We start from the raw sequence: 12,320 nt of genomic DNA, 5'->3' as shown, positions 1-12,320 counted from the left end.
TTTTTTTCTCCCGCTTCTGACAGTTATGTTTAATTTTTATGTTAATTGTCAAGGATTCTTTGCACTTTATTAACACCTGAGGGGGTTAAAACATTTTATGAATTATTTTGTACTTCAAAAATGACAGCCATGTTAAGGGGCTTTATGTATTTCTGACTTTGGAGTCTTTCGATATTGAAATGTAGCAACACTCTCAACACAGAGCAATTACTGTTATGCAGATTAAATATGAATCATGGTAGATCTGATGATTAAAACAAAATGCCACACAATAGGCAGATTTAGTTTTTTGCTATTCTGAGATCATACGTAATAAGCTTCATTTTGCTTGAGGTGCGCTTTATAGAAAGATGAAATGTTAAATAATATTAAACTAAATTATTTAAAAAACTAAATAAGAGAAATATGGTTTCTATAACTTCTTTTGCTTGACTGAAATGGTAAGCCTTTGCAAGAAGTGAGGATTTGTTTTTTTGTAAAATGTAAATAAACTGTCTTTACTAATTAATGATTGGTGTTTTGTGGTTATACATTTTCAGGTTTGTGCCAATTGATCTCCGTGGAGGTGATTGTTTTAATTGGATTGATTCTGACTGGAGCAGGTGCAGAAAAACTTGCTTGAGGCCACGTTTGATTTTTCAACCAGACAGATGGGCCACATCTTTTTGTTGACGTTAAAAGAAGTTAAATTATGTAAAATATTACCGGTATTTAATAATGGAATATTGCGTGTTAATTCTCTGTTATTGATTGTAATTAATAAAAGTCTAACAGTTTAATGAGATAAATTAATAAAACAACGTTAAGAAAGACGTTATAATTCACAAATTTGGTGGGGTAAAAGCAAAATTCTAGCCAAAAAAAAAAAACAATACCCAATAAAATAGTTATTATTGTAATTCTAATAAGGTAAATTAACTGATAAAAAAATACATGTAGTCAAACAATCATTCACACGCAGATTCATCCCAATGAAAAATGTTGAAACTTCAGTGAATTTAGCATGCACGTTTTACGAATGTAGAAAGAAGCCGGAGAAAATATACGCAAGTACAGTTAGACCATGCAAACTCCACACAGGATTCTTCCTGTGCGGAAATGTTTAAAAAAGATTTCCTTGTCGGTAGGCAGCAGCATTGTGCTTAAAAAAATAACGAAGAAGAGACATGCACGGAAATTACGGCAGTTCCGTTTCCCAAGCTAGATAAATAAACAAAAGGAACATAAAATTCGACCATTTTGGCTCATTCACGGTTAAAGAAATGCTTGTTGTGAATTATGTAATTTTGCCGCGAGACCTCATGTAGGGAGCTTAGGCCGAGGAGCACTAATTGTCAGGATCGCTGTTGCTAGCTGGTTAGCATGACGAGCTCGACATGTTTATTTTAGTACCGAAGCGACGGCACACGACATGATGGCATGATAACCTCGCACTATTAGCAAGCAGCTGCGCTCCGCTTCGCTGTAAGGTAACCCGTGCAGACCGCGAACCGGTAAAATTAAAATAATTTGCTAAGTGGCTAACAGTGTTGTGTGATGCATTGTTTTCCAGTTGGGCGAAAGTTCAATGCACCACTAATATTCCCGTTAGAACTTTTCTTTTTCGCCATGATTACCTATTCTTGCCTCTTTAGAAAAATAATTTCTACAGTTATGTGGAAATTTAATTTAGTGTTCTTCGCCGAAGGTTGAAACTTGATCGAAGGTGCTATCAGGACCGAACCCCATTGAGATTTACACACAGTCATCATGGCATGGGCTCTGAAGTTGCCACTCTCCGATGAAGTCATTGAGTCCGGACTGGTCCAGGACTTTGATGCCAGCCTGTCGGGCATCGGTCAGGAGCTCGGTGCTGGCGCATACAGCATGAGGTACTGAAGCTGTATTAACTTAACAGGACACTCATCCTAAAACTGTTATTATGCAGTCACAACTGTTGTCACAATAATATTTCTGGGGATGCCAATCACTTTGTCATTGGAATATGAGGTTGTCAATGGACGTGTCCTTAAAGCCAGCCACACACTAGGCAACGTGACCGGGGGGCACTAAACATTAAGTTGCGCTGCGGCATGTGCATGGTTGTGCAACTATTTGTTATCACTTGCGAACCATCCGCAACTAACTTGGCTGCAATTCCGACCCTTCAAGTGAATGGCGTCGCACCGTCACAGACAGTTACGGCCAATCACAATGCTTGGATATATCACGTGATTTTGCAAAAAAAAAAAAAAAAAAAATTACGGTGGTTGGTGTGCGTGGTATCATCCGCTGACTATGCTTTGTTGGCTGTTGCCCATTTCCTAGTACGGGACTCCAGACAGCCCTTAAATGGTGGCATTTTGCCACTTAGAGTGCAACAACAATTTTAATTTACTTGCACCAGTGCAACCAGTATATTTGCTGATTTTTTTTTTCATAGTTACAATTCTTGAATGTGTTTTGCTGCTGACACATTTCTGCTTCACAGTTAGGCCAATCTATCAGTAAGATAAGGAAAATGAACTTTGCAAGTCAATTTACAGTGTGTGCCCCTAAATCTAGTTAGTCAGCAGTCCTGAAATTTAAGGAACTTGCTACACCCCCCCCAAAAAAAAACCCTAACCCCTGCAGTCTTTTTAAAATAAAATTTTCCAAAATGTTGTTTTTACACGACATGCTCTTTTAATATTTTTAGTGAGCTACTTTTTTTCACTTTGCTTTTAAATGTGTCACTGTTTTGTTTGGAAATGCTTTCAAATATTGAATTTTTAATTATGTGAAGCAACTTGTGTCTGAAATGCGTATTGATAAAGCTGGTCTGACCTAGTACACAGACATATTCTGCCCCCTGTTTCATTGCCAAGCTGCTTTGCTTCCTGATCTACTGTTTGTGTTGTAAATTACTGTGTTGAGAAGAGAGGTGCCTGGATACTTCGGTATTTGGTAGCGTTGGCTTGATTTTGATTAATGAACTGCAGTAGGGAATGTCCCATAGGGAATAAAAAGTTCCACGCGTGAATCCGTTGCACTCCTATAAATGTACTAACAGTTGTTGTGTGTTTGTCTGACTTGTAGCGATGTACTCGCCCTGCCCATCTTCAAACAGGAGGAGTCCAACTTGCCTTCGGACACTGACAACAAGGTCCTACCCTTCCAGTATGTTCTGTGTGCCGCTACCTCGCCAGCTGTTAAACTGCATGATGAAACACTCACCTACCTCAATCAAGGTCAGCACATGGGTATCAGCCGTTGTAGTTAATACATTACATAATGGTAACTCCGATTTGTAAAGTGCTGAATCACCACAAAGTGTGACTGATAGCTCCAGTATGTTGGATAACAGTAGAATCTCCGTTGTTGTCCATGGTGGTGGAATTTGGACTGAAGCCAAAGTTTCATGAAAGAAAAAAAAATCTTCAAAGCAAAGTTACACAAAAAAATTTGGCAACTCTTAGGAGACGAACAGTTCTCCAAATGACAGGCAAAATGTTCGCGCTCCAAGCTCTTCATTTGTTTGTTGATTAAATCTTCATTTAAAATACTTTCAACATAGTATCATTGCATTTTGTGTTAGATAAATAGAAATCACATATTCATTTTCCACAAACTAATTGTGCCATACAGTTGATAACAAACGTACTTTAACTACTGGAAGCATGATGATTTAAGACTAGGGTTGTGCATCTCTCCAATACAAGATGATTCCATATGTGGACCAAACAAATTCCTTTCAGGGTTTTGAAATTAGAGCAATTTGGAAGTCAACCAATGTCACAGAATAGATAGTTTCAGACATTGGATGTCCCCCTGAATTAGTTAAGATCAGAAAGTGCAGTGGTTTTCTATGTTGACCATATGTTATTAATACCCTGTGTACTTGTCATTACAGGGCAGTCCTATGAAATTATCATGCTTGATAATCGAAAAATTGGTGAACTTCCGGAAATCTCTGGTAAAATGGTTAAGGTGTGTTACTAAGGCGCCTCTGTACAATTTATTTGATATGTTTGTGTGTTATTTTTAGCTTATCAAACTTATTTTGCCTAAAAAGGCTTAAAAAAAAAGACGATTGATTTACTGATAGAAATGTGGCATTATTTTTTATCTTTTTTCACTTTCTCTGGTCCAAATCAATTGATGGCTTTGTCATCTGATTATGATAACCAAACTTTAGTCAAGATTTGTTTTTGAGGGTGACAAATATAGATATTACGTCATTGGGAGCCGGACAAATCAAAATAGTTTTCCTTAATCGCTGAATTCCTTTTCCCACCTTTTCAGCAACATTAACGCAAATCTCTGTCGTAATGCAAATGTCTCTCATACGCAGAGCATCATTCGTGTGGTGTTTCACGACCGCCGACTTCAGTACACGGAGCACCAGCAGCTGGAGGGCTGGCGCTGGAACAGGCCCGGGGATCGCATTCTGGACCTGGGTGAGTGTCTTAGAAAGGTAGAAAGGTCATTGACGGTTGCTGTTGCCGACTGCTTTTGTATATTTAATGAAAGCCGTGTTATTGGAACAGATTGTTCATTTCCTTTTGGGAAACGCTGAGCATTTTTAGATGTTAAGAAAAAAAAAGCAACCATTAACAAAAGCTTTGAGCCAGTGAAACAGAAAATTAAGACATTGGTATAAAGTATTTCCACCACTCACTGTTGTTTTGAAACTACCGCCTAATATTTGGAACCGCAGCGGATAAAGTATTGCCTTGCTTTTGGTTAAAAGCCTGTTGTGCCTTGATCTGTTGCAGATATCCCCATGTCAGTCGGCATGATCGACCCACGGGCTAACCCTACTCAGCTTAACACTGTGGAGTTCCTCTGGGAACCGTCAAAAAGAACCTCCGTTTTTATCCAGGTAGCATGAGCGCCCTGATTGACTCCCTCTTCTTGATATCGTTGCAACACATATGGCACAGGTGTCAAACTCAAGGCCCGGGGGCCAGATCTGGCCCGCGAAAGCAAATCAAACTTGTCAACTTCCATGATGCTCGCTACAATCTCTACCAAAATTTAAAATGTTCTGATGTAATAAATAAGAGACACATTGTTAGCGTTTTCTTGTAACCAAACCACTCAGTAACTTAAACAATAGTTGAATAAACAGTTATGATTGATTTTTTTTTTTTGGGGGGGGGTAAAGGGCGTTCAGTTATAATGGCCCTCCAAGGGAAACGGTAACTAAAATGTGGCCCATGATAAAAATGAGTTTGGCAACCCTCACATATGGGAAGATTATTCAGGTCAATTGGTAAATCAGAGTACTCTACAGAAAACAAAAAAAAAGTTTTCAAAGAATTGTTGACCTCGAGATATAAATTCATGAACCTTGATGATTGTACATCTGGATGTGTTGAACAACTCATGACAGCGCTAGTCAAGTTCAATGGCTGTTCACGTGGCAATGTACTGTACACCAGGGGTCCCCAACCGCCGGTCCGCGGACCGGTACCGGTCCGCAGGGCATTTGGTACCAGGCCGCATAGAAAGAACTTGCCTTAATTCCGTTTTATTTATTTCGGAATACGAAAGATGTTTTATTTTGAAAAATTACCGGATTCTCCATTACATCCGTGTGTGTCAGGCTTGACACACGTCAAGCCACGCTTCTCCGTCACGTGACCGATTCCGCTGAAAAACAAAACACCAGAGCTCGCAAAATGAGTAAAAAAACTGCTGGAGATCAAATGACGGCGGCCTTAAAAGTACGTTCGAGACAACTGGATTAAAGTTATGGCTGAATATTCTGAGATCGCCACAGTAGCACTGTTGCTATTTCCGACATGGTACCTGTGTGAGGCGGGGATTTTCTGCAGCAACGGCGACTAAAACAAAATTACGAAGTAGACTTGACGTAAAACACACACTTGAGGTGTCGTTGTCTCCTATTACCCCGAGATGGGACCGTCTGGTTGCAGAAAATCAAGCTCGGGGCTGTGGTGAGTCGTCATTTTCATGCACTTTGAATTTGCATTGTATCGTATTTTGAAGGCATTAAACATTACCAGAGCGATCAGAGTGTTGCGGCCAGATTAGACGCTCCTTGTGTTTATTATTATATTTCGAAAACACCACAGTTTTCATGCAGCTCATACCATATTATTTTGTTGTATTATTTCCGCCACACCTGAAATGCCGGTCCCTGAAAATATTGTCTGACATAAACCGGTCCGTGGGGCAAAAAAGGTTGGGGACCCCTGCTGTACACAACTAAGTGTAATGATTTGTCACGCTTATGTCTCATTTCTGCCTCAAATCGTCTGTCTGGTTTTCAAGGTTCACTGCATCAGCACAGAATTTACCATGCGCAAACACGGCGGGGAAAAGGGGGTTCCATTCCGCATCCAGATCGACACCTTCAAAGAGAACGAGAGCAGCGAGTACACCGAGCACCTCCACTCCGCCTCCTGCCAGGTCAAAGTTTTCAAGGTGATGAGTAGAATGACGAGAGCCCTGACGAGACAAAATTCACTCGTTTGTCGATTTATGTGGATGTGCAGTCAGGTCAGTGACTGGATTGTCACCTCTTTTAGCCTAAAGGTGCGGACAGAAAGCAGAAGACCGATAGGGAAAAGATGGAGAAGAGGGCACCACAGGAGAAGGAAAAATATCAGCCCTCGTATGAAACTACGATCCTCACAGAGGTTAGTGTATTAATAACCTTGTTTTGATCTTCACGAAAATAAATCAACGCTTTATTTAGAGTGGCACAGAAATGTGTCCTGATCAAATGTAATGGGAGTATTGTTGTTGCCAAAATGATTCCAATGAGTGCTCTGTGTACTCACCTCTTGTTCCAAGTCAGCTATTTGCAAAATGTAGCGAATAGACCACTTGCGTAATTCTTTTGTCAAGTCATTTCTGAACAGGAAATCTTAAGTCTGTGAACAACTCCCTAAATGCCTCCTTAACCTTCCTTGTTCTGTTGGACCAGCAGCCTTGGCCCCACAATGCACAACAGGCCCACTTGATGCATTAACAGAACCTTTGGACTCTTGACAGTGTTCCCCCTGGCCCGAGGTCACCTACACCAACAACTCTCCATCACCGGGCTTCAACAGCACACAGAACAGTTTCCCAGTCATAGAAGGGTGAAAAGTTTTCTTGGCACCATCTCGTGCCCCGTGGCTCCTTCTTATTTCCTAACACACTCTTTGCAATTGTTTTTTTTTTTTTTTTTAATCCTTTTTTAGAAATGGATCACCAAATCACCAGCCTGAGCCTGTTGTTCAAGTAGCTGACGTAAGTTCAAGTGATGTGAGAGTATTGCCAGTATAAAAGCATGCGTCGTGATTAAAGCCTTAAAATAATTGCAGTTCCACTTCTCTTCAAAATGTGTAAGAGAGAAATGTTAAAAATATAGCACATGAAAGGATGCAGGAATCTGGCTCACGTGGATAAACACTAGCCGGGTTTACATGGAGACTTTCTTTTTGGCTTTCATATTAAAATCATTCCGAATGATGATCCCGGACACTTTTTTTTTACATGTTATGTGATCTTTTCTGATCTCCTGTTTGTTTGCCTCGTTAATCAAGATCGGCTATGTGACGTGATTTGTCAAGATGGAGTTCATTCATCTGTTTAGCACAGTAGTTATGATTAACACTTTTATTAAAGCAACATATTGATTCAAAACGAATCACAAGTACTTTAAAAGAAGTTCTCCCGTCGCAGAAGAGCTCTGGTATGTTGCTGCCGCTTTCAAGTGCGTATCCGACAACGTCACAGCGTATTGACATTAACAGAGCATGCGCAGACTGGACGCAGCTTGGCTATTTCGATTGGGCTGTTTACGTGACGCCCGTTTGGATGGGCAAAAGGAATAGACCCTCCCTGTGAATCCGAATGAAATTCAATTTCGGGTTGGCCGTTATTCTGATTGGAGTGTTTATATGGAGCATTTTCATTCCGTTAGGTCATTTGGATTCATTAAGCATTTTATGCAAAAACGGTGGAGCTAGCAAGGTGGTGTAGTTTAAGTGTATGAACTTGTTCATAGCTGTTTGAACCAAGATAGCAATAGTATTATCATAGGCCAAACTTTTAGCAAACGTTACATTGTATTTAGTGTTTATCAGCATTTTTAAAACTAGTTTTGGGGCTGAAACTATAGTTTTTTTATCCAAATGCATTTCAGTGGTGTCACTTATATGTGGATTTTCGCAATTTTTGGCCTGGATTGATCCCTCTCGCCTGCGAATCGCGGAGTTCGACTGTCCAGTACTGTAAAAACACAAGTTGTTAAAATAGATACTGTATATTGCTCCATCTTCCGGGTCACGCGGAGTTCACAGAATACATGAACCAAACACAAGTATAGGAAAGTGCAAGCAAAAAAGAATAGGTTCAAGGTTAGGAAATATAATATTTGCTAACATGAAAAGAATCTACCGTCATAAAAATACAAAGCAATGTGATAAATTGTACGAATAAGAAAGTTTCCTTTACACCTGCCAACCTGCTGTAGATGTTTGATAGAGGCACCAAATTGCAAACTTGTCCACTTCCTGCATAATATATTTTGCATTATTCATTTAGATATTAGAGAGACAAACGCAGTGTCGAGGCAAATAATAGAGTGGCAATTTGAATTCCACTGCAGACTGACTGCTCTCAAAGTGCCCCGAGCAAAGTAATAAAACTCAGTTAAGGGGTGCAGTCGCCATTAGCGCATGTCATTCATCCTTTAGTGTGGCGTGCATCAAAAATATAAAATGAAGGAATAAATAATCTTGACAAGATAGTTGATTAAGAAGTGATAAATGCTCATTGGGCAACATACAGTGACCTCTTTGGGCGTTGGTGACGTGAAAAAAAAAGATGCCAGTTTACTTGTTGAGGCTGATAAAGTGACTTTATTTCCCTTTTAAGAATTTGTTACCTGCGGCGACGCCACAAGATGCACAACAGTGGCTTCTCCGAAACCGCTTCTCGCCCTTCTCTCGTCTCTTCACCAACTTCTCAGGTACAAACTCATTGACCGCTGTGGATCGCAGCAAGAATTGTGTTGTGTGGAAAACAAATGGGCTCCAAATGGTCCACAACCATTATAGGTAATGACTTTACTGACCCGTTTTTAGTATATTAAGTTTTGATTTGTAATCACCAGGGGCAGACCTGTTGAAGCTGACCAGGGAGGATGTCATTCAGATCTGTGGCCCAGCAGACGGCATACGACTATTCAATGCACTAAAGGGACGGTGAGTACATTTAGACACCGTGGCAGTCTTGCGCTCGGTAATTGGAGAACGGAAGTAACGGAAAACGGACCTTTTAATTGTTCTGCTGTCTGTGTTGCGCACAGGGTGGTCCGTCCGAGGTTAACCATCTACGTGTGCCAGGAATCGCAGCAGGCCCGTGATCAGCAGATCAAACATGAGAACGGAGATGCTGCAAACATCACTTTCTTTAGTCAGTGCACATTACCTTGTTTCCGACCGTAAAAAAGAAAGTGCAGTAAGAACATAGGAGCTTTGGATGGAAATTTAAAGATTTTTCCTGAATTGAGAATGAAAGATGATTAAAGATGATTTGACAATTTATTCTGCTCGTTTGTTGTACCAGACAGTCCTTTACCCAAGACAGCATGTATTTCCTCTGTATGTTCTGTATTCCTAGAAAGAATTATTGATTGACACGGTTTGTATATCCTGCTTGCAGTATATCATGCAATCTACCTGGAGGAGCTAACTGCTACCGAGCTGACCGAGAAGATCGCTCAGCTTTTCAACATCTCACCCCGACAGATCAACCAGATCTTTAAACAGGGCCCGACTGGCATCCACGTGCTCGTCAGTGATGAGGTGAGCTCCTGGCTGTTGACTGTCGTCCACCACGTGTCAGATATTCTAAACTCTTCTTTCTTTGACCTGGTATAAATAAACAATCCCTGAACAATTTGTGCTCCATAGATGGCTACAAATGTACTGATTTGATCTTGTCAGATACTGTATCTACGTCAGCCATCTTGTGTCACATATTCAACAGAAGTAAGCTTCTTGCTTTGACAAAGCTGTGCAGTAATCATCGGAATATTTGGTCAAGCGGTGACAATGTACCGATCAGATTTTTTTTTTTTTTTCAACAGAAGTAAGCTTCTTGCTTTGACAAAGCTGTGCAGTAATCATCGGAATATTTGGTCAAGCGGTGACAATGTACCGATCAGATTTTTTTTTTTTTTTTAACCTTAGCTACTTCCTCCACCATGTGTCCTATATAATTGAAAAGTAACCATCGGAATATGTGCACGGTCGATACAGAGATGAAAACAAACACTCATTTGCTCACTTGTTTTCTAAATTCGGTCATGTGATGTGATTGGTCTTGAGACCTGAGCAACTGTGATGGCTGCCCTATGAGATGGATCAAAACGGGTGGATTTTGCTGAGTAATTCCTCAAATGCAATATGAATCAGAATACTGAGTTTCGACTAGTGGGAGTTTGAAGAACATATTATTGTAACGATATTTTTTTCCAAGTCGAGCGACTTACCCTTTAAATAGTCAAATGTTAATTTCCACACTTCATTGGTGAGCAAACACCCCACTATTTATATCCAAATGATTAAAAAGTCTCTTTTCCATAATGGGTGCCTTTTAAAAAGTGCAATGGAGGCTACAAATATGAACACATTTAATCTTTGGCTACTTAAGCCACCGTCTGTGCCATTCAATCAAAGGCAGGAGAGTTCTATTTTTTGACACAAGATTTAAAGGTCGCATCGCCAGTAGATGTGTACTGATTTGTTCCCAATCTGCCGTCATTCAAAATCCTGAATGATGGTTGATGAAAGTGGTGCCATATGGACAGTATTTGCATTCATTAGTTTCTTTTGTTATCTGCCTGCATGCGTTGGTACACTTGCTGTTACACCTGAGTAATCTGCCTGCCCTTCTGCATTTTGAACATTTATCTTTCTTCTTGTATTTTTGTTTTTTTAGATGATTCAGAATTTCCAGGATGAAGTTTGTTTTGTTCTGGATACGATGAAGGGTATTTGACCTGTCAACATTTTCTCAGTTCCGTTTTTTTCTTTTTTTTTCTCCTGTGACTGTCATTGTTTTTGTTGCAGACGACTCAAATGACGGCTACCACATCATCCTGAAGTGAACCCGATCCAGTCGGCCCTTTCTTCTATCCAGCTTCACCCACCTTACGCTCTCCCGGATCACATGGAGACACCGCTTGAGGCTGCTCGGCAGAACATGAACCACCTGTCCTCTTCATGTCTTACTTGGGAGGGAGTGACTCTGTTACCCCGATGACGAAGTGTAGCTCCCCTTCTCAACCAGCCGTTCTCTCCCCAACATGGCTGCATTTTCCTCCTCCTTTGCATATGTCTCCGGAATGAGTTTGGCTGGTGTGACTGCCGCATCTGATGTGCTAAAGGTCGGCGCCTCAGAATCACAATTTTCTTTCTTTTAACAACAAAAAAAAAAAAATCCTAAACTGGAACTCAACTCAAATCAGTCCAAAGTGAATACACTGTGCTAGACTGGGATTGAGTTGAAAGACCAGCTAACAGCCAATTATTTCAGGGGTTTTAAGGGGAAATGGAATCCAGCTATTAACATTTCTAGCATCTACTAGCACTAATTCTGATTCTCTGAATAGTGACTAAAAACTTGGTGCGTGCAAATGATCAAGTTATTCAGCACAAAAAGCATTTTAAGTAGACTTTCTTCAACATTACATTTAAATAGATTTTTATGTTCGAGCAGTTTCCTAACAAAGCCCCCATTACTTTCAGCATTTTATAAGTCTTTATTTCTATCCATCCAAATGCTCGCAGTACAGGTAACATGGGGCACACCAAAGTCATGGGGGAGAGTTTTTACGTTTAGTCCTTGCTTTCAATTTGATGTTTTAGATATTCTTCCATCTCGTCAGCCTTGATGCGCACATCCATGTTACAATTCACCACGTTGTGTATTAAATACCAGCAAAAATAAACAGCTTTTCTAAAAAAAAATAAATAAAAAAATCATCATCAACAACAAATACCTTTGTCACTTATTGTAGTACTGTATGTGGTCCTCTTTGCACTTAAATCCCCGAGACACCAATTTCAGAAATCTGATGATCGTTGTAATAACATTAGGTTAGAAATGTACATCCATGAAGGTAAATATGCCCCAAAAAACGGAAATCACTCTGTTCAAATCATCATGACATATATTTGTACAAGAAGTCCTCCTATTAAACACAACTCCCTCAAATAAACATCTAGTACTCTGCAGTTTAGGAAATTAACATACTCTTCTGCACTATTTGAGCAAATACACTATATTGAGTTACGTGTTGTACGTATCTGTAGGTACAGTTGCTGTCG

The 12,320-nt window shown here is 40.1% G+C and overlaps 1 protein-coding gene across 5 annotated transcripts; it reads left to right on the top strand.

Annotated features, from left to right (window-relative positions):
• Positions 1-1,145: 1,145 nt before the first annotated feature.
• Positions 1,146-11,377, top strand: tfcp2 (transcription factor CP2). Of its 5 annotated transcripts, none has more exons than XM_019866844.1 (16): positions 1,146-1,464; positions 1,688-1,871; positions 3,058-3,209; positions 3,872-3,948; positions 4,313-4,418; positions 4,737-4,843; positions 6,262-6,414; positions 6,519-6,629; positions 6,988-7,076; positions 7,179-7,227; positions 8,860-8,953; positions 9,098-9,188; positions 9,293-9,399; positions 9,649-9,791; positions 10,930-10,981; positions 11,061-11,377. In XM_019866844.1, exons 2-16 carry the CDS (start codon positions 1,750-1,752, stop codon positions 11,096-11,098), a joined length of 1,491 nt encoding a protein of 496 aa, XP_019722403.1. In that variant the 5' UTR covers positions 1,146-1,464; positions 1,688-1,749; the 3' UTR covers positions 11,099-11,377. The 5 variants fall into 5 exon arrangements, with proteins under 5 accessions (XP_019722403.1, XP_019722394.1, XP_019722378.1 ...); XM_019866835.1 differs by having other exon boundaries at positions 1,146-1,469; XM_019866819.1 differs by having other exon boundaries at positions 1,146-1,493.
• The last annotated feature ends 943 nt before the right edge of the window (positions 11,378-12,320 follow it).

This window comes from Hippocampus comes, unplaced genomic scaffold (genome assembly GCF_001891065.2).
Source record: "Hippocampus comes isolate QL1 unplaced genomic scaffold, H_comes_QL1_v1.1 scaffold139, whole genome shotgun sequence".
NCBI lineage: Eukaryota > Metazoa > Chordata > Actinopteri > Syngnathiformes > Syngnathidae > Hippocampus > Hippocampus comes.
The sequence above is the reverse complement of the archived record's forward strand: the minus strand, read 5'-3'. Positions and strand labels throughout refer to the sequence as shown.